At 39.9% G+C, this 22,577-nt stretch overlaps 1 protein-coding gene across 1 annotated transcript in view; it reads left to right on the top strand.

Annotated features, from left to right (window-relative positions):
* mrc2 (mannose receptor, C-type 2) overlaps nt 1–17,118 on the top strand; it is a 43,362-nt gene extending 26,244 nt beyond the window's left edge. Inside the window, exons 10-28 of the mRNA XM_067413064.1 lie at nt 4,398–4,513; nt 4,628–4,776; nt 4,918–5,135; nt 5,990–6,132; nt 6,968–7,055; nt 7,376–7,538; nt 9,612–9,775; nt 9,955–10,123; nt 10,335–10,477; nt 10,876–10,990; nt 11,206–11,363; nt 11,968–12,076; nt 12,168–12,406; nt 12,486–12,651; nt 14,485–14,634; nt 14,726–14,845; nt 14,932–15,111; nt 15,724–15,750; nt 15,862–17,118. Coding sequence (XP_067269165.1) covers nt 4,398–4,513; nt 4,628–4,776; nt 4,918–5,135; nt 5,990–6,132; nt 6,968–7,055; nt 7,376–7,538; nt 9,612–9,775; nt 9,955–10,123; nt 10,335–10,477; nt 10,876–10,990; nt 11,206–11,363; nt 11,968–12,076; nt 12,168–12,406; nt 12,486–12,651; nt 14,485–14,634; nt 14,726–14,845; nt 14,932–15,111; nt 15,724–15,750; nt 15,862–16,082 — 2,838 coding nt within the window. The 3' untranslated portion in view covers nt 16,083–17,118. The remainder of the gene's footprint in view (nt 1–4,397; nt 4,514–4,627; nt 4,777–4,917; nt 5,136–5,989; nt 6,133–6,967; nt 7,056–7,375; nt 7,539–9,611; nt 9,776–9,954; nt 10,124–10,334; nt 10,478–10,875; nt 10,991–11,205; nt 11,364–11,967; nt 12,077–12,167; nt 12,407–12,485; nt 12,652–14,484; nt 14,635–14,725; nt 14,846–14,931; nt 15,112–15,723; nt 15,751–15,861) is intronic.
* Nucleotides 17,119–22,577: the final 5,459 nt, after the last annotated feature.

Here is a 22,577-nt window from a genome sequence, read left to right as displayed (position 1 = left end):
ATGGCCTTAACTACTATGTACTAACATTTAAATGAATCATTTGATATCATTGTGTACATACATGTTTTTAAATTGTCAATCCCTTATCAATCCCACCACACCTGTCCCTAACTTTCCCCCTAAACTAACCCATACCACCACACCTGTCCCTAACTTTACCCTTAAACTCACCCATTGTACTAACATTTTTTTTATTACCTGCATGTAATTACGTATGCAATTACTTTCTACATTTAAATTACACTGTTGATTATTACACTTCCCTTATCCCTAACCCTACCCTTACACTGACCCATCCCACCACAACATCTGTCCCTAACTTTACCCTTAAACTTTCCCATCCCACCAAAACATCTGTCCCTAACTTTACCCTTAAACTTACCCATCCTACCACACCTGTCTCTAACTTTACCCTTAAACTGACCCACCACACCCGTCCCTAACTTTACCCTTAAACTTACCCATCCTACCACACCTGTCTCTAACTTTACCCTTAAACTGACCCACCACACCTGTCCCTAACTTTACCCTTAAACTTACCCATCCCACCACACCTGTCTCTAACTTTACCCTTAAACTGACCCATCCCACCACACCTGTCCCTAACTTTACCCTTAAACTCACCCATCCCACCACACCTGTCCCTAACTTTACCCTTAAACTGACCCATCCGACCACATCTGTCCTTAACTTTACCCTTAAACTGACCCACCACACCTGTCCCTAACTTTACCCTTAAACTTACCCATCCCACCACACCTGTCTCTAACTTTATCCTTAAACTGACCCATCCCACCACACCTGTCCCTAACTTTACCCTTAAACTCACCCATCCCACCACACCTGTCTCTAACTTTACCCTTAAACTGACCCATCCCACCACACCTGTCCCTAACTTTCCCCCTAAACTAACCCATACCACCACACCTGTCCCTAACTTTACCCTTAAACTCACCCATTGTACTAACATTTTTTTTATTACCTGCATGTAATTACGTATGCAATTACTTTCTACATTTAAATTACACTGTTGATTATTACACTTCCCTTATCCCTAACCCTACCCTTACACTGACCCATCCCACCACAACATCTGTCCCTAACTTTACCCTTAAACTTTCCCATCCCACCAAAACATCTGTCCCTAACTTTACCCTTAAACTTACCCATCCTACCACACCTGTCTCTAACTTTACCCTTAAACTGACCCACCACACCCGTCCCTAACTTTACCCTTAAACTTACCCATCCTACCACACCTGTCTCTAACTTTACCCTTAAACTGACCCACCACACCTGTCCCTAACTTTACCCTTAAACTTACCCATCCCACCACACCTGTCTCTAACTTTACCCTTAAACTGACCCATCCCACCACACCTGTCCCTAACTTTACCCTTAAACTCACCCATCCCACCACACCTGTCCCTAACTTTACCCTTAAACTGACCCATCCGACCACATCTGTCCTTAACTTTACCCTTAAACTGACCCACCACACCTGTCCCTAACTTTACCCTTAAACTTACCCATCCCACCACACCTGTCTCTAACTTTATCCTTAAACTGACCCATCCCACCACACCTGTCCCTAACTTTACCCTTAAACTCACCCATCCCACCACACCTGTCTCTAACTTTACCCTTAAACTGACCCATCCCACCACACCTGTCCCTAACTTTACCCTTAAACTGACCCATCCCACCACACCTGTCCCTAACTTTACCCTTAAACTTACCCATCCCACCACACCTGTCCCTAACTTTACACTTAAACTGACCCATCCCACCACAACATCTGTCCCTAACTTTACCCTTAAACTTACCCATCCCACCAAAACATCTGTCCCTAACTTTACCCTTAAACTTACCCATCCTACCACACCTGTCTCTAACTTTACCCTAAAACTGACCCACCACACCCGTCCCTAACTTTACCCTTAAACTTACCCATCCCACCACACCTATCCCTAACTTTACCCTTAAACTGACCCATCCCACCACACCTGTCCCTAACTTTACCCTTAAACTGACCCATCCCACCACACCTGTCCCTAACTTTACCCTTAAACTGACCCATCCCACCACACCTGTCTCTAACTTTACCTTTAAACTGACCCATCCCACCACACCTGTCCCTAACTTTACCCTTAAACTCACCCATCCCACCACACCTGTCCCTAACTTTACCCTTAAACTGACCCATCCGACCACATCTGTCCTTAACTTTACCCTTAAACTGACCCTTCCCACCACACCTGTCCCTAACTTTACCCTTAAACTTACCCATCCCACCACACCTGTCTCTAACTTTACCCTTAAACTGACCCATCCCACCACACCTGTCCCTAACTTTACCCTTAAACTTACCCATCCCACCACACCTGTCCCTAACTTTACCCTTGAACTGACCCATCCCACCACACCTGTCCCTAACTTTACCCTTAAACTTACCCATCCCACCACACCTGTCCCTAACTTTACCCTTAAACTGACCCATCCCACCACACCTGTCCCTAACTTTACCCTTAAACTGACCCATCCCACCACACCTGTCTCTAACTTTACCTTTAAACTGACCCATCCCACCACACCTGTCCCTAACTTTACCCTTAAACTCACCCATCCCACCACACCTGTCCCTAACTTTACCCTTAAACTGACCCATCCGACCACATCTGTCCTTAACTTTACCCTTAAACTGACCCTTCCCACCACACCTGTCCCTAACTTTACCCTTAAACTCACCCATCCCACCACACCTGTCTCTAACTTTACCCTTAAACTGACCCATCCCACCACACCTGTCCCTAACTTTACCCTTAAACTTACCCATCCCACCACACCTGTCCCTAACTTTACCCTTAAACTGACCCATCCCACCACACCTGTCCCTAACTTTACCCTTAAACTTACCCATCCCACCACACCTGTCTCTAACTTTACCCTTAAACTGACCCATCCCACCACACCTGTCCCTAACTTTACCCTTAAACTTACCCATCCCACCACACCTGTCCCTAACTTTACCCTTAAACTTACCCATCCCACCACACCTGTCTCTAACTTAACCCTTAAACTTACCCATCCCACCATACATGTCCCTAACTTTACCCTTAAACTTACCCATCCCACCACACCTGTCCCTATCTTTACCCTTAAACTGACCCATCCCACCACACCTGTCCCTAACTTTACCCTTAAACTGACCCATCCGACCACATCTGTCCTTAACTTTACCCTTAAACTGACCCATCCTACCACACCTGTCCCTAACTTTACCCTTAAACTCACCCATCCCACCACACCTGTCCCTAACTTTACCCTTAAACTGACCCATCCCACCACACCTGTCCCTAACTTTACCCTTAAACTTACCCATCCCACCACACCTGTCCCTAACTTTACCCTTAAACTTACCCATCCCACCACACCTGTCCCTAACTTTACCCTTAAACTGACCCATCCCACCACACCTGTCCCTAACTTTACCCTTAAACTTACCCATCCCACCACACCTGTCCCTAACTTTACCCTTAAACTTACCCATCCCACCACACCTGTCCCTAACTTTACCCTTAAACTTACCCATCCCACCACACCTGTCTCTAACTTTACCCTTAAACTGACCCATCCCACCACACCTGTCTCTAACTTTACCCTTAAACTGACCCATCCCACCACACCTGTCCCTAACTTTACCCTTAAACTCACCCATCCCACCACACCTGTCCCTAACTTTACCCTTAAACTGACCCATCCCACCACACCTGTCTCTAACTTTACCCTTAAACTGACCCATCCCACCACACCTGTCCCTAACTTTACCCTTAAACTGACCCATCCGACCACATCTGTCCTTAACTTTACCCTTAAACTTACCCATCCCACCACACCTGTCCCTAACTTTACCCTTAAACTTACCCATCCCACCATACATGTCCCTAACATTACCCTTAAACTTACCCATCCCACCACACCTGTCCCTAACTTTACCCTTAAATGACCCATCCCACCATACATGTCCCTAACTTTACCCTTAAACTTACCCATCCCACCATACATGTCCCTAACTTTACCCTTAAACTTACCCATCCCACCATACATGTCCCTAACTTTACCCTTAAACTGACCCATCCCACCACACTTTACCTGTACACCACCTCAATATCATCAAAAGTGTTTTGCAGTACAATATGGACACAATAAGTACAGTAGTAAAGCCAACCTGATATAAAGTAGGACCAACGTATTAACGTTTACTAAATCTCTAGGTAAAAAAAAAAAAAGCTGAACTGTCCAGGAGCATCTACCAGTGTGTTATTTTTCAAGCAGGAATAATATAATGCATTATAACAGCAAACTTCTTTCTCTTTTCCTCTGGTGAATCTCTTCAGGGTTGGAGATGGCACAGTCCTTCCTGTTTCAGGGTTGGAGAAGAATCTCTAACCTTTAATGATGCGAAAGGAATGTGCGCAAGCAACAATGCTACACTCGCCATTATTAATAACAGGTACTAGACACAAGCCTAGCAGCATGGACTGGATTTGTATTCAGCTTGTGTGCTTTTTCCTGAAATCACTAAATTATGAAGCAACTTATGAGATGCATGTGTGCGTGTTTCCAGGTTTGAGCAAGCCTTTGTGAGCAGCCTGGTGTTCGGACGGTCTGACGACCAGTTCTGGCTTGGCCTGTATAATGAGAATAACACCGGCCCCTTCCACTGGATTACGGGGGATGAGCTCACATACACCAACTGGAACAGAGACGAGCCAGGTACAAACACACTCATACACACACACACACACACACACAATCGTATGTATGAGATGAGCAAGTGTGCACCTCAATGTCATTCCTTTTATTATTTGATACTAAACCATAAAAATGCTAATCATGAACCTGCTTGATGTGCAGCACGCATAAAGGGAGGCTGTGTGGTGATGGTGGCAGGTCAGGCCATGGGTCTGTGGGAGGTGAAGGACTGTGCCAGCGTCCGCTCCAAATACATTTGCAAACAGAATCAGGACGCTTCTTTCATCCCCAGCCCTCCTGCACCTCACCCGACGCCGTCCCTGACAGGATCATGCCCATCAGGATGGAAAAGCACCAATATGTTCCACCACTGCTACAAGGTGTGTCTGTCACAACTTTGCACTTCTTTGGAATTGAAAAAGCGTGAACACTTTATTTTAGGGTCCAATTCTTGATATTAACTAGTTGCTGATTAGCATGCATATTGCTTAGATATTGGCTGTTTATTTGTACTTATAAGGCTATATAACTATCAATAAGCAGTAATTAAGCAATTCAACATTGCAAAATGTAACTATATTAGCTCTTTATAACTCACCCAGCTCTTTATAAAAAGTTGTATATATATATATATATATATATATATAATTCATATGGATTGCTTGTATCATTGCAAAAAAGTGCAAAAAAATATATTATTGCCCAGCTCTAATCTGCTAGATGTAACAATAAGGCATGAAGAAATGTAGATATTATGTTTATCATGATTTTCTTTAAAGCTGCTTTGAAAAAAGTGTATTGTGAAAATCCTTACAAAACTTGAAATGTAAAAAAAAAAATCTGGTAGTGTATTTGTTTTTTGTATGAATTATTTATTGAATCTTTCCAAAGAAATTGTATTATATTACCAATTTAAACTTTTATTTCCCATATTTCTATGATTTATCCTAAAGCCTTTACAATGTTGTCAAACAAATCAACTGAAAACAATATTTCTTGACATTACAAATCTTTTTGATGACTGCATTAGTTGTTTTAGTATAATGAAATTGTTTAGATAAAAGTTTAGTACGTTTTACATATCAAAGATTAAAATTTCACGATTACTGATCAGAAAATGTATCATTCTTCTTCCTGACATTCTATTTTAAATTTGTGTGGCTGTTCTATAATTTGTTTAAGCATATTCTTAAAAACTGAACTTTGTCCAGCCTCATTACTGTGCTTTTTGTAGGTCTTTCATGCAGGTGCACTTGAGAAGAGATTGACTTGGATTCAAGCTCACAAATTCTGCCAGAAACATGGAGCTCAGCTCGCCAGCTTCAACACGCCGGAGGAAGAGGCCTTTGTCTTCCAGATCCTCCATGAGGCCTTTGGGTAGGTGTGTGTGATGAAGCGTAGAGGCCTAAAATTCACCCCTGAAGCTTGGTTGTTTGTAATGTACGAGGGTGTGATTTGTGTGCGAATAAAGGTTTTTATAAAGCTTCCTTACAATCAAATAGAATAGAATGTCCCCTAAAATAGAATGTCTTTATGTACTTTATGTAAGATAAGTTATTATCGATATTCTGGTTGAAAACGAAAACATGAAATCGGACACTTTTTGCTCCCTATAGTGACACTTGTGAGGTTTTTGTGTATTTTATTATAGATGAAATGGATAAGCTGCAATGTTTGACTAATACATAGACGTATCAGATGTGTTCATGAAGCAACAGAACCACTTCAAAATTTACTACCTTCTGTACTGCTTAATACAGGTGCTCAACATAAGCCTGTAGTATTCAAATACCAGTAAAGTGGTTCTATATTTTTTTTAATTCAGGTTTATTTTGATAAACGTGGCATAATATAGCATGATTACAAAAAAAGAGTTTGTGAGCATCAGTTGAGTTAAATGTGTCAGAATAAACTCGAAACACACGTGATCATTGTCTTTGGTGAATCAGGCAAATCGAGAAACAGCAGTGTCATCATCAGCACTTGTGCAGCCGATTTGGGACGGCTTTTCTTGTCTTGCTCTTATGGTACTTTGGTACTTTATTTTTTCTTTCTTTACAAAATTTCAAACCAGAATGCATTGTGATCAGTCTCCGCCGCGCCTCATTTAGTCAAACTCAAATTTTATGAATAGAATGCATCATGTGTAAACTGCCTGTTAAAGGTTTAGTAGCGTCTGACAGTTCTGCCTTCTGATTGGCTGTCTGGGCAGGGAGGCGGAGGATCATGAGCAGCACTGGCTATGGATCGGGATTTCAAGACGGAATAGTGACAGTTGGACATGGAGTGATGGATCAGCTGTGAGTTACTTAAAATACTGTGAATTTTTCATTGTACTACAGTAGTGTATAATGCTGGCTATTTTAATCATGTGATTAGTAATTATGAGAACCCTTTAGAAGTTTGCTGAGGCCCTCTAGTACCCCAACGGTTGAGAACCACTGCATAAAGCAAAAAAAGATCCTTAATATGAACGTACTACCATTAGTATTCTTTGAAGTGCCATAGCAAATATCAATTTACCCTTGTATTGTGATCTGCTACCATTACTTTACTATGGTACCGCCACACTAGCTTTTTGCTTGGAACATATAAAGTCCATAATTTCTTTCTCTCTCAGGTGGCCTATCAGAACTTTGGCAGAGGGAATTATGGTTCTGCTGAGTGCGGAGCAGCTAACATGGCTGACACCAACTGGCTGGTATCACATTGTGAGTCTGAGCTAGACTGGATCTGCAAAATACCTAAAGGGAAGGTAGAAGAGGAACCCGAGAGCCATGAAGGTCTGTCGCATTGCATTTTACCATGTTATGCATTTTACCATGTTATGTGCAAATACACAGATCAGGCGTAACATTATGACCACTGAAAGATGAAGTAAATAACACTGATCATCTCTTCATCATGGCACCTGGGTGGGATATATTAGGCAGCAAGTGAACATTTTGTCTTCAAAGTTGATGAAGAAGGAACAATAGGCAAGCATAAGGTTTTGAGTAAGTTTAAAAGGGCCAGATTGTGATGGCTAGATGACTGGGTCAGAGCATCTCCAAACCTGCAGCTCTTGTGGGTGGCCAAGGCTCATTTATGCACATGGGGAGTGAATTCTGGTCTGTGTGGTCCGATCAAACAGACAAGCTACTGTAGCTCACATTGCTCAAGAAGATAATGCTGGTTCTGATAGAAAGGAGTCCGAAAATACAGTGCATGGCAGATTGGATGGGGCTGCATAGCCGCAGACTAGTCAGGATGTCCATGCTGACCCCGTCCACCGCCGAAAGTGCCAACAGTGTGCACATGAACATCAGAATTGGATCCACGGATCAATGGATGTAGGTGGCCTGGTCTGATGAATCACATTTTCTTTTTACATCACATGGATGGCCAGTGCGTGTGCGTGACTAAACTGGGGAACACATGGCACCAGGATGCATTATGGGAAGAAGGAAAGCCGGCGGAAGCAGTGATGCTTTGGGCAATATTCTGCTGGGAAACCTTGGGCCCTGCCGTCTATGTGGATGTTACTTTGATATATACCATCTCCCTAAGTATTGTTGCAGACCATGTACACCCTTTCATGGAAACAGTATACCCTGGTGGCTGTGGCCTCTTTTAGCAGGATAGTACGTCTTGCCACAAAGCAAAAATGCCCAAAAATGCCCAAAGCAAAAATGGTTAAGGAATGGTTTGAGGAGCACAACAACGAGTTTGAGGTGTTGACTTGTCCACCAAATTCCCCAGATCTTAATCCAGTTGGGCCACTGTTTGATGTGCTGAACTGTGCTGTTTGAAGTCAGATCCATGGAGGCCCCACCTCAGAATTTATAGGACTTAAAGGATCTGCTGCTAATATCTTGGTGCCAGATACCATGCCTCGACAGGTCATGGATGTTTTGGCAGCAAAAGGGGGCCCAGTACAATATAATTTATACAGTCCCTGACAAAAGTCTTGTCGCTTGTGTACAAATTGACCTAAAGTGCCGCTGAAATATATTTCAAATCAAGATTTTTTTACAAGAAATGGCTCATTTTAATCCCACCAGCTTTTGTGATAATGTTTCAGTGAAAAACTAAACTTTCAAAAAGTATTCTAATATTCACAGCTTGGTAAAGCCCATTGAGTCAATTTTTGCAAAGACATAAGTGTTGTCACTTTGTCATATGAGCTTCCCCTGTGACTAATAATGGATCAATTAGGTCTCAAGTGTGTATAAAAAGAACCCCAGTACGCTAGACCTTCAAATCAACTGCAACTAGACCTCTGCAAACATGCCTAAGATTCACCCTGAGACTAAAGTTTTGATTATCAAGAGGCTGAAGACCAGATCCACTGCTGATGTGGCAGACACCTTCAATGTGTCTCAGCGTCAAGTACAGAGGATAAATTGTATGAATCCTTGCCAAACCGCATGGATGCAGTCCTTCAAGCTCATGGAAGTCATACAACATATTACATTTGGATCTCACAGCACCACAACTTAATTTGCTGACATATTTTGTATTTGCAGTAAATTTGTTGAATTTCTGTATAGGCGACAAAACTTTTGTCTTGCCAAAATTTGACCTTTCCGTCTTGATTAAATGATAAATATTTTTTCTGTGAAAATTATTTATTTCAGTGCATTAAACATCATTTGGGAGGGTTTTAGCTTTTCATATGAGCTATTTCTAACACCAATTAATTAATTAAAAAGTCAGGTTAATATCAGGTATTTCTACAAAATAGATAAGCGACAAGACTTTTGTCAGGGACTGTATGCCTGATCGGTAATATAATCAAAACAAGCTTGTTTGTGACCTGAGTATTATTTTGAATCTAAATAATGTGAGATTAATATAACTGTGTTTTTGTGTAGACACTGGTTTAGAGTGGGTTGACTTTGAGGAGGCCCAGTATAAAATGTTTGAACATCGCTCCACGTGGGACCAGGCTCAGAGGATCTGCTCCTGGTTCGACGCCTCCCTGGTCTCCATGCACTCTCCAAAGGAGAATCAGTTTTTGGTTAGCACTTTACGCAAGGTAAGCACTCATAAAACACACACACACCTAAGATGTATCCTTATGACAGTTAATGTGATCTGACATATGGCATCATATTAGCATACAAGACCTAAGGAATAATTTGGCCCAAAAATACTGTCAGCATCCCATTATTTTCTTATCGGATATGATACGTATATGTATTTCGCTGTTTCTAGATGTCCCGCAAAGAAAATGATCTGTGGTGGGTTGGGTTACACACATTTAAGAACGATGGGAGATTGAGGTGGTCTGATCATTCGGTGCTCAACTATGTGTCCTGGGGACTAGGACAGCCTCGGCCAATCAGCAAAGAGCCCAAATGTGTCCAAATCTCCGCCTCAAAAGGTTTGACCATTTTAACACTCGTATAGAAATATGTCATCTTTACCTTGATTTGACATGCACCTTTTTAAACTGCATGTTCATAATTTAAAATTAACCTAATTCCACAGGGTTAAGGTTCAAAAAATGTTAATGTCTATGGCTAGGTTATTTTGGGGTATAATATGTGATTCAACAGCAGTGAGTTTAGTGAATTGCTTGAATGTTTTCTCAGGTGACTGGTCAGACCAGAGGTGTCATGTCGATCTTCCGTATGTGTGTAAGAGGGTAAATGTGACAGGTACCATCCCTCCCACACCCGCTCCTCCTCTCATACCCGCCGGCTGCCCTGAGGGCTGGAGCCCTTTTCTACACAAGGTGAGAACTTCACTCACATAACCTGCCTGCTTTTACACTTGCAAGGCTACGATGTAGTAAAAAAAAATGAAATAAATCAGTTCGCATTCAAATTTTACTTTTGGTTTGAGGTTAATCTATTATTTTGATATATGTATATAAACTTTATATTTTTTAAAGAAATGTATGATTACTTTGACTGAACTGCAATTGATTAGATCATAAAAAGTGATCTATTTTTCGCAGCTTTTTTGAAAGGGGGCAGCTTTTTAACAGCTTTTTTGATATATATATTTATTTTTCTTCTTCCTTTAGAATATAAAGAAATAAAGATCTGGCCCTTCTCACAGGAATTCACACATTACACATACTCTCATGTCCATAATCTCTGAATTCTGTTTTGTTCACTGTTGTTTCAGTGTTATAAGGTGTTTGGAGAGGAGCTGTCGAGTCGTAGCACTTGGGAGGCTGCCTCCAAGACGTGTCTGACACATAGAGCCACGCTAGTGACCGTGCAAAACCACAGAGTTCAGGGTAAATCAAACCCACACACACTACAAAAGGGAAGCTAGGTTAGGTGAAAAGGCAAAAAATATGAAAGTATAAGATTCATGGATAAATATTAGGAATATTAGGACTGACATGCCCCAATTTCTGTCTTGCTTTCAATTTGTTTTGTGTTGCAATAGTTTGTGTGAATGGAAACAGGCTAACCTCTGAATTGTATTTATTGCTTTCTCTCTCTTCAGCCTTCCTTGTGACTCTGTTACCCAACAGCAGTTTCCACATGTGGGTGGGGCTCACTTCAGAATCTCAGGCTCAGTTCAGGTGGTTTGAACCTGGGTTGCTTAGCTACACTAACTGGGCCCCTGGAGAACCAGTAGACAACAGACAACTGAAAAGCCCGGTACTGGATTATTTTTCTGTCTGTCTGTCTGTCTGTCTGTCTGTCTGTCTGTCTGTCTGTCTGTCTGTCTGTCTATCTATCTATCTATCTATCTGTCTGTCTGTCTGTCTGTCTGTCTGTCTGTCTCTATCTATTTCCTTCTATCTTTGTCTGTCTCTATCTATTTCTGTCTCTGTCTGTCTGTCTCTCTCTATCTATTTCTGTGTATCTTCATCTGTCTGTCTGTCTGTCTGTCTGTCTGACTGACTGTCTGTCAGTCTCTATCTATCTATCTATCTATCTATCTATCTATCTATCTATCTATCTATCTATCTATCTATCTATCTATCTATCTATCTATCTATCTATCTATCTATCTATCTATCTATCTATCTATCTATCTATCTATCTATCTATCTATCTATCTATCTATCTATCTATCTATCTATCTATCTATCTATCTATCTATCTATCTATCTATCTATCTATCTATCTTTGTCTGTCTGTCTATCTATCTGTCTGTCTCTGTCTATCTTTGTCTGTCTGTCTATCTGTCTGTCTCTACAGTATCTATAATTTATAAATTCAGAAATGTAACCATCAATGTATATGTGTGTCCCTTTAGGGTAACTGTGTAGTGCTTCTCCATGGTAGTCCTAATCGTATGATGGGCATGTGGGCATCTCGCAAGTGTGACGCAGAGAAACATGGCTTCATCTGCATGAAGGATAAAGGTAAAGGAACATCTCAAATTCACTGGCACAAATATTGTAAATTGCATTGCATATATGCTGTGTTATATATCCTGTCTACTTGTGCTTCCAGACCCTGCCTTGCCCCCCGGCCTGGACCCTCTTCCCCCATCATTAGATGGCTCATTAGAATTTGGTGGCGTGCAGTACCGGATCTTGCAGAAGCGTCTGGACTGGCATGCAGCTCTGCAGTTGTGCGAGTCAGTTAATGGAACACTGGCTGCAGTACGGGACCCACGGCAACATGCCTACCTCACCCTCCTCCTCAGCTCTCTCCGCAAACCTGCATGGATTGCACTACACAACGACGGGGTGAGTGACATTGTGTTCATGCTGTATGTCTCTTCTCCTGACATGTCAGAGCTTCAGCAAAGCATTTTATATTTTTTAGGGGCGGAGCTACACATGGCTGGGTGAAGAAGAGATCAGTTTTAGTGACTGGCGGGATGGAGAGCCCAATCAAATGTATGGATGTGGTCACATGACCACTGAGGGCCAATGGACTGTGGCTGCTTGTAATACAAAATTAAATGCAGCCATTTGTGAAATCAACACGGGTAAGAAAATGTTACAGTATGTTCCATACCATACCATACCATACTAGTATATTTCTGTGTACATTTTGAATGCATGGAATTCCCGGATAAAGAAGCCTAATACATTGACTTAAAGGGTTAGTTCACCTAAAAATGACATTTATGTCATTAATGACTCACCCCAATATTGTTCCACACCCGTAAGACCTTCGTTCATCTTCAGACACAGTTTAAGATATTTATTCCGAGAGCGTATCTAAGTGTATGCACAATACTGTCCATGTCCAGAAAGGGAATAAAAACATCATCAAAGTAGTCCATATGTGACATCAGTTAGTTAGTTAAAAATCTCTTGAAGCATTGAACATACATTTTGGTCCAAAAATCACAAAAACTATGACTTTATTCAGCATTGTCTTCTCTTCTGCGTTTGTGTTCAATCCTCAAATAAAGATACAAACGGTTATGAATCAGTGAATCGATCAATGATTCGGATCGCCAATGTCACGTGATTTCAGCAGTTTGGCAGTTTGACACGTGATCCGAATCATGAATTCAATAAGCTGTCTGTGAATTCACCCAATTCACCGCACAGCCCCAACATACAAAGGCAAACGCTGATTGAACATGTTCAGTCAGATGAAAACAAACCCTGACCAACGATGCCAATATACACTGATCCGACAAAAAACAACAAACAAGTTTGTCTGTGCGGTGTGAATTTATGTATTAAGATGGCAATTAGCAGTCAGGCACTGCTAATTAAATCCCTTTGATTAATTAATCATCACTAAGCATGACCAACTCCATAAAAGCAGAAGTTTTGGCCGTTTGCTAGTCAGAAGCATTCAGGTGTGTGTTAACACGATGCCAAGATGTGCAGAAAAGCTGCTAAAAACCCAAGAGCTTGCACAGCTTAGGTTTGCAAAGTTGTCTCTGAACAAACCACAAAGCTTCTGGAACAATGTCCTTTGGACAGACGAGACCAAAGTGGAGATCTTTGGCCAGATGCAGAGTGCCACGTTTGGCGAAAACCAAACACAGCATATCACAGAAACCCCTCATACCAACTGTCCATCATACTGAAGCAGAGTTGTTGATTTTTGGCTTGTTTTGCAGCCTGGGCGACTTGCAGTCATTGAGTGAACTATGAGCAACAGAACAAACTATTGTAGAGTCAAATGCGAGACCATCTGCCAGCTAAAGCCAAAACTGGGTCATGCAACAGGACAATGATCCTAAGCACACCAGCAAATCTTCAACAGAATGGCTGAAAAAGAAAAGAATCAAGGTGTTGCACTGGCCCAGTCAAAGAACAGACCTTAACCCGATTGAAATGTTGCGGCGAGACCTTTAGAGAGCTGTGCATATACAAATGCCCACAAACCTCAATGAACTATAGCAATTTTGTAAAGAAGAGTGGGCCAAAATTCCTCCAGAATGATGTACTTAATTTTTCCACACATGGCTTCTCTATTTTGGCTTTATTTTTGTTAAATAAACAACAACATGGTGTAATATGTCATGTTTTGTTGTATTTAAAACCTGAAAACCATAGAATTCAAAGGGGTGTCCTTTCTTTTTTTACACGACTATATCTTTTTAATTTTTATTTCAGTTTTAGTAATTGTAGCATGTAAACTTTCAACAAGTTTTCATCTAATATTTCAACTCTATTCAATTGACTAAAAACAACTTTTAATAATTTAACAACACTAATGTGTATACCATGCACTATACTGTCATTCCATTCCAGACAATCAATGCGTGTTTGGATCTGTCTGTGGTGTTATTTTTGCACAAAATTTGCTTCTGTGTTCTAATAGCATTTGGCTCGTTTTGTTTCTGTGTCAGAGAGAAGGATAGACCACAGGTGGATGTATCCAGGTTTTTGCCCACAGCCTGTAGGTAATTGGTCCTGGGTTCCTTTCAGAAATCACTGCTACTCGTTCATCCTGCACGAGCTACAGCTTAAACACGAGGCCATCCGCACGTGTAGCAAAGGTAACGTCCACACACTGGAAACACCAGAAAGAACTGCACAGGAACATATTGCACACGATAAACTAAAGTAATCTTGTTTTTTATTTCTTAGTGGGAGCTAAGCTGTTGTCAGTATTAGATGAAAACGAGAACGGATTTGTGTGGGAGCACATGCAAAGTTTTCAACAACAGGCCCACGGCGCATGGCTTGGAATGATTTTTAACCCCAAAGGCAAGATGGTTCATATTTGAAACTTCATTGACCTGCAATTTGGATCGCCTTTATTTAGTCCTCCGTGTATGTGTTTGATTCTACAGAAAACAGTCTGGTGTGGGCCGACAGTGAAGTAGTGGAATACAGTAACTGGGAGCAGCAGGACGCTAATCTGAGCATGCTGTCCGCCAACAGCTGCTTCTGGGTTCAGAGCAACACGGGCCTCTGGAGGCCTGGGTCTTGTAAAAACCGCACACATGGAGTCATCTGTAAACGACCAAGGGGTATGGTCTCTCATATATATATTTTTCTATAGATCAGTATTTTTGTGAAAAGTTTGCATTTTTTGTTGTTGTTTGAAGTGTTTTGAAGTCTCTGTTTTTGCAAAAATGTCACAAATTTGCAAAATAATTACTAAAATGCCACTAAAAAATCTTAAGAGTCAGATTATATTTGCTAATTATTTATTTCAATAAACCAACTGTAAAAAATCACTAACTTTAGAATAAGAATACATAAAATGTGAATAAAACCAAAAGCAATAGATCAAATCACCATATTAGGATGATTTCTGAAGGATCATATGACATCGAGGACTGGAGTAATGACCGTTATTCCTTCACAGGAATGAATTGCTTTTTAAAATAATACATTGGTTTATTGTAATAATATTTTGCATTATTGCTGTTCTTACTGTATTTTTGATCAAATAAATGCTGGCTTAATGAACACAAGAGACTTCAAAAATAGTACAATCTTTCTTACCAGCCCAACAAATTTTAGTAGGTAAAAAAAAAAAAACTTGACTGTTATTAGTTGACCTCATAGTAAGTGCTAATACATTCATTCATAATTGAGCCCACTTTTCCTTTTTCTATATTCCCCTTTTTCAATAGGAGCCACAGCAGAGCCTGTTTTTCAGTGTAAGTTATAATCATATTTAAACCTCACATCTACCTAAAATATGTTGAATTAATAATCATGATGTTGCTTGTCATTTTCTTATTTGAGTATATATATTTTTTCTCTTCTAGCTGAGGTGGACCATCTCCATGTATTAATCCAGGTCCTGGTGGCAGCACTGGTTCTGATTGCGCTGGTGGTGTGTGGGATTTATCTGTATCGTAGGCGGCGCTATGGCTCCACAGGCGCCTATGAGAGTGCTCGGTACAGCCGCACTAACTCCGCCCCCTCCGAAGAAGCAGAAAAAAACATTCTGGTCTCAGACATGGAGTTGAATGAACAGGGCGAATAATGCTGGATGTGTTCAAACTGGTTCAAAACACCTAGGAGAACAATTCTGCTAACGCAGCAACTGACTGAGAGAATTTACGTTTAAGAAAAAAAAAAGTTTCAATTTTTTTTTTAAAGACACTGAGAGGGCTGTGTAGAGCGCAGCAGATGATCAACCAAAATCAAGCGGTCCATCCATCTAAGTCTGTCAGCCAATCAACTTCCACCATCTCAGAAGAGCCAATTGGATTGGTTTTTGTGGAAAATAGCATTTTTTTTGTTTTTGTACAGTTTGTATGCATATTTTTTCATGTCATAGTTATCCTATAGTGCCAAAAGGGAACAAAGTCCCCCTAAAAATCACCTTGACTGGAACTTCCAGACTATAAGAGCGCACAATCACACACTACAAGGTAACGCCACAACAGTATTTGTTTTTCAGACTGTGACTTTTGAAGTTATTTGTTGTGACACATTTTGTTGCTCTTTTCAAAATTTGTGCAGCTGAATTTGATGTTCTCTGGGTCAGAATCCAGGTCCCTGATCCGTCTAAAAATGATAATCATAATAATTACACATCAAATGAAACGATGGTGTGTTTGAAGTTCAGTGGTGCAGAACCAAAAAACAAGAACTGCGGACAGAAATAGATAGATGAAAGTGCATGAGAATGAGCCTGTCACAAGCACCGCGGTATCTCTCTCTCTAATCACATGCTGAACGCAGAGCTGCCCAACAGGAAGTCTGACCTCACTGTAACGGTCTGCTTGATCTCAGCCGGTGTGATGTGATGAGCTCATGTAAAAGCTGATTCCAAACAGTACATTGGATGAAACTTAAACTTTGTACCTCTTTATTTACATTCTCTAATTCTTCTTTTCAGTTCTTAACTCAAGTTCCCTATTTTCTTGACTCTTGGCTAGGCCTCGAGGTGAAACGGTGCTGTGGCCAGCTGTGGAATGTTGAGTCAGCTAGTGGAGCAGATCTGGAACCAATCAGAACACAGGAGCAAAGAGGGCAAGGCAGGAGAAAGAGAGAGAGAGAGAGGGAGGGAGAAAGAGAGAGAGAGAGAGAGAGAGAGAGAGAGAGAGAGAGAGAGAGAGAGAGAGAGAATAGTGAAGGTTTGAATGGGTTCTTCAAAAAGGGTTGAGGGAGGAGAAGATGGAGAGGAGGAGGCAGTAAGGTGGGGCTTCAAGAGAGAGGGACTTTAGGTGAGCAGGAGTTACGGGAAGTGCTGGCGACTGAAAGGGGAATTACGTTACTGCTCCCTACTGGATATTTGCACAAAGTAGCCTATCTAAGAGTGTTTTAGTGCTGTGGATAAGTTCGCCAAAGAAATCAAATCAAATTATTATTACAAATGGTTAAAGTTGTGTAGATTGTTGGTGTTACGCTGCAAAAAATAATAATCTTAGTATTGTTTTACAGTACAAATATCTAAACATTCTTAAATCAAGATACATTTACTTGACTATTTAGTCTAGAAAAATGTATCACAATTATCATGTGAGTTTATGCTTAAAATAAGTTAAAATATCCAAATATGAAGATATTTAACTTGTTTTAAGTAAAAACACTTATTTTTTTCTTCAGAAAACAAGGCTTAATGTCATTTTGCTTTTGATAAAATGTTTAGATATTTGTACCGATAAACTAGACAAAAATAGTGAGTAATAACTCTTTTTTCCGTGTACATTTTTATACATTTATTTCTCGTGCTTTTAATAAGCAGTATACAGTATGCAGTTTGAAGGCCATTAGAATTTTTAAAAGATCTCCTCCAAGTTCCTCTGGACTTTAGGTTATTTAGGTGTAGGGATTTGTTCAAATCGTTATCCTTAAGTATAAGGCGTAATAATAGTAATACTTGCGTTAGCAAGCAAACACCACTAATAATCCGTAACCAGTGCTTCCATATATCGTGCTAACTTTACTCGCCGTCGCAAGGCTTTGTTTTTAGAGAGATAGGTGGCGCCATTTCAGCACTTATAGACTGTTCCTTACACTTTAAACTTTGGTGTTCACTGTTAAAACATATTTTTTATTTTATTTTTATTCACTATTTCAGCTATAACTATGAAATAAAATCTGTGTGAGAATGGCCTTTAATATAATGATAAGAAATGACATGACCATGCATTTAATCCGAGCAGAAGTAAAGTGTAATGTCGCATGGCCTGAAACTGCAGTAGGCCTACATCACAGTTGTTTCTCACATTTGTCTTTTAAAAAATACATTTTTGATCATATAGATTATTCAGAGTATCAGATTATGGGACTTCACCACACACGTTGTCATGACATTGCACATGGTCATGCAATTATGTAAGAATAATGCTCAGCCTTTGTGAAACAAGTTTACAAGTGTAAATTAGCCCTCAACAAATAGAAGTCAGATACAGGGAAACTGTTTTTTTTTTTTTTGGAGGGGAGTTTTGACTGAATGATTAAAAAAATCTTCTTCAGTCCCTGTGAAGACATTGAAAAATGTTCACTTTTTATTTTTGTTTGTTTTAAATATTTTGTTTTATGAATTTGCTTTTACAAATGAATAAAGAGTATGTTTGCTATGTGACTGCTAAAAAAGTATGTCTTAACAGTAACCTAAAGTTATACATTTCCGTTAGATGTGATTTAAAAATGCTCTGTGAAAACTTTACATGAATGCTTGTGAAACGTGAAACTACACAGGCCTATTTGAACAAATGCACTAACCAGTATGTGTCGCTAGGGGGCAGAGTTTGCTTTGAAATATTCTCTTGAATAATGAAGGTCGGGATGAAAATAAATTCTTTAGTTTTTGTCCAGAAGAATTTATGATTATCATCGAAGAGAAACCCCTAAAAGAAAGCGTGTGCACACACACACACATCTCGTGTGCTATCTTTCTGGGGACTCGCCATAGACGTAATGGTCTTTATACTGTACAAACCATATTATCCCCCAACACTACCCTATGCTTAAATCTACCCATCACACAAAACTTTCTGCATTTTTGCATTTTCAAAATAACTAATTATTTATGATTTATAAGCTTTTGTACCCATGGGGACCTCAATTTATGTCCCCATAGTGACAATCCCTATGAGTCTGTGAGCATTTAGTTTGTGTGTACATGTTTTTCTACAATTTTCATAATTTCGGTTCTGTATGCCACCAGAATAGAACTGAAATAAAACAAGGAAAAAAAGGGAATTTGAAGCACAACATTTCAGTTTTTAATTCAATCCAATTATGAACAGAATATCCCAACACTTCAAAATATATCTGCCTGTTTCTGTCACATCATCAACCAGTGACCCAGTGTCTCTGGAAGCCTTGCATCTCCATGCCATCACTGTCACATACTGTGTTTTACAGATGATGCTGTATCATCTTACTTTCATTCATCCAAAGAATGCTTTTCCAATACTGGTTTGACATTTTTAGTTCTGGCTGTGTCCAAATATATATGAACTTAACTGTAGGCAACTGTAGTGTATATATATATATATATATATATATATATATATATATATATATATATATATATATATATATATATATACACACACACACACTATATTACTCTTTCATGCTCATGAACTTTAATGACATCCCATTCTTAATCTGTAGGGTTTATCTGCAGTTGGCCCACCCTTTGCAGCTATAACAGCTTCAACTCTTCTGGAAAGGCTTTCCACAAGGTTTAGTGTTTTATATATATTTTTGACCATTCTTCTAGAAGCACATTTGTGAGGTCAGGCACTGATGTTGGACGAGAAGACCTGACTGACAGCCTCTGCTCGAATTCATCCCAAAGGTGTTCTATCGCGTTGAGGTCAGGCATGCAGGCATGTTCCTCCACACCAAACTCGCTCATCCATGTCTTTATGGACCTTGGGTCATGTTGGATCAGAAAGGAGCCATCCCCAGACTATTCCCACAAAGTTGGGAGCATGAAATTGTCCAAAATGTCTATGCTGACGCATTAAGACTTCCTTTCGCTGGAACTAAGGGGTCAAGTCCAACCCCATACCATTGGCACAATGCAGTTAGGCAAGTTCGCCTAGCAACCACCAAACACAGACTCATCCATCAGATTGCCAGATGCTAAAGTGTGATTGGTCACTCCAGAGAACACATCTTCACTGCTCTAGAGTCCAGTGGCAGCGTGCTTTACACCACCCATTTTTTTTGCATTTCACTTGGTGATGGGTTAGGGTTAGTCTTTAAAAAAATATTTGTTGAAGTGTCTGCATGCCTATGTGCTTGATTTTATACACCTGTGGCCATGGAAGTGATTGAAATGCCTGAATTCAATGATTTGGAGGGATGCCTCAGTACGTCTGGCAATATAGTGTACATTGAGAGTGTGTTTGGAGTCAGTAAGATTTTAAGTTTTATTCAAACAATGGTGTATTAAATTGATCAACAACAAAAAAAAAAGATTTAAAATGTTGCAAAATATCTTCTAAAATCTTGTAAATGCTGCTCTTTTGAATATTCCATTCATCAAATAATCCTGAAAAAACAGCACAACTGTTAAAACATCGATAAGAAATGTTTCTTGAACAGCAAATCATCATCATAGACTAATTTCTGAAGCCTTGGTAATTAAGAGACTTCCTTCAAAAACAAAACAAAAAATATTGTTTTTTTAATTTAGATGCCTCAGTAAACATCTGATTTGTGTTGACAGTAAGATACGTAATTTCACCTGAGTGACAGTTAATTTCAGATTTGTCTTCCTTTGTGTGTGTGTGTGTGTGTGTGTGTGTATTCCCAAATCTCGAAACCAATCAAACAGAACTGTCTGTTTCAGCACTGTGTAGTTTTCCAGAAAAAGCGCTGAGCTTCCTTTATTCTGTATCATTCTATTCAATCCGGAGCATCATACATACCAAGAGTGCAGAATTAATATTAGCAGTCCTTTGCTCAAGGACACAGTATTGCCGTCAATAAGAGGGCTTTCATTTCATAGGTCGCACCTAAACCTGTAACCTTAAAGAGGCAATATTATGCCAAATACAAAGTCTTGATTTTGTTTTTTGGGGTCTATTAGAATAGATCTTCATGCTTGAATGTTCAAAAAACACTATTTTCACATATTTTACATTATTGCAGCTCTTTTCCCCCCAGTCTGTCAGATACACTGTCAAGTTCCGGCCTCCATCAATCCCCTTCTTCTGAAAAAACCCCAATGTGCTCTGATTGGTCGACTTGCCCAGTGCGACTGGTCAACCACTTTAAGCGTGTTTAGGAAATGTCATCTCCCTTACACATAACCGCGAGTTTCAACCTTTAATAAAAAATATGGAAATAGTGTCCGTGATGTACCCATAATATTCTGAAGGGCAGTTTTGAAGCGTAAAGTAGAAATGAGTTGGCCGTGCGTTGCCTCGTGACACTAACGGATAACAAAAAATGGGCTAGGAGGCAGGACGTGGGCTGAGCTGAGGTGACTTGATAACTAACAGACAGCAGACAAAGGACAATCTACCTGTCACTCAAAGTAGCCTACCCATGCCCTTAATTTTGCAGAACTTTAAGGCTTTATATAATGTATATCAGGGCTCTCAAGTTTTGAACTGAGTTCAGAGTGAGATTTTGGCCGTGGCGGCAGCAACGGGGTTTGGCTGGGTACGGGGGTCTGATATGAAAAAGTACAAATTCGTACAAATAAAAAAAAATGCACTTAATTAGTGTGTGTGTGTAATTTTAATTTTGCAACTTATATAAAGTATTACAATATACAATTTATGTTTAAATTATATGTTAAAACTAGTGTAGGAAATAGCAAATGTAAATTATATTATTCAATTTGAATTATCATTTTGTTCCAAATGTTGCACACATGGTATGGAAAATGTAAATTTAAATACTGAAATGCATTGCCATTTTGCATATTGCATTGCAAATTTTATATCGCTACACTTCAACTTCCAAAAATAGGGGTGAGCACGAATATATTCGATTTGTAATTAATATTCGAAAAATAAAAATAAAATAGAAATTTTACTATAGGCTATTGCTTAGCTGGCCTAAATGCAGTGAATCCATTATAAATCCCTCTAAATCTCGCAGTTTTAACTAAATCCACTGGGTGGTGCTGTGGAGCGTGTTAATAACTCGACAGTATTTGATGAATGTCGTCTGCCTCGTGATGTTTGGAATTACTAGACGAAAATGATCTTACAAAATGGAGTTACTTTTAATAAATTAATTAATGAAAGTGAGATAAAAACAAAAAAAAACCCTTCCAAAAGTGCTGTCAGAAACTTAACTTGACACCGTTATCTTTGTGTCTCTGCGTCTGTCATCGTTGCTTCTATTTGCCAACTAACGGTACTTCAGCGAGCATTTGATTCAATGAGCAAGGCCGTGGCGTGAATCACAGAAGTTGACGTTGGAATCAGAACGTAAACGTTCTTGGGTGGAGGGAATATCTATATCTTACCCAGATACAGCAAATCTATTTTATGATTGGCTGTTCGGTCTCTATTTTTATTAGATTAACTGGTGCGTGGCAGGGCCG

The sequence above is a fragment of the Pseudorasbora parva genome, chromosome 2, assembly GCF_024679245.1.
Source record: "Pseudorasbora parva isolate DD20220531a chromosome 2, ASM2467924v1, whole genome shotgun sequence".
NCBI classification, from domain to species: domain Eukaryota; kingdom Metazoa; phylum Chordata; class Actinopteri; order Cypriniformes; family Gobionidae; genus Pseudorasbora; species Pseudorasbora parva.
Note: the sequence above shows the minus strand (reverse complement) of the source record. Positions and strands in the feature narration are given on the sequence as shown.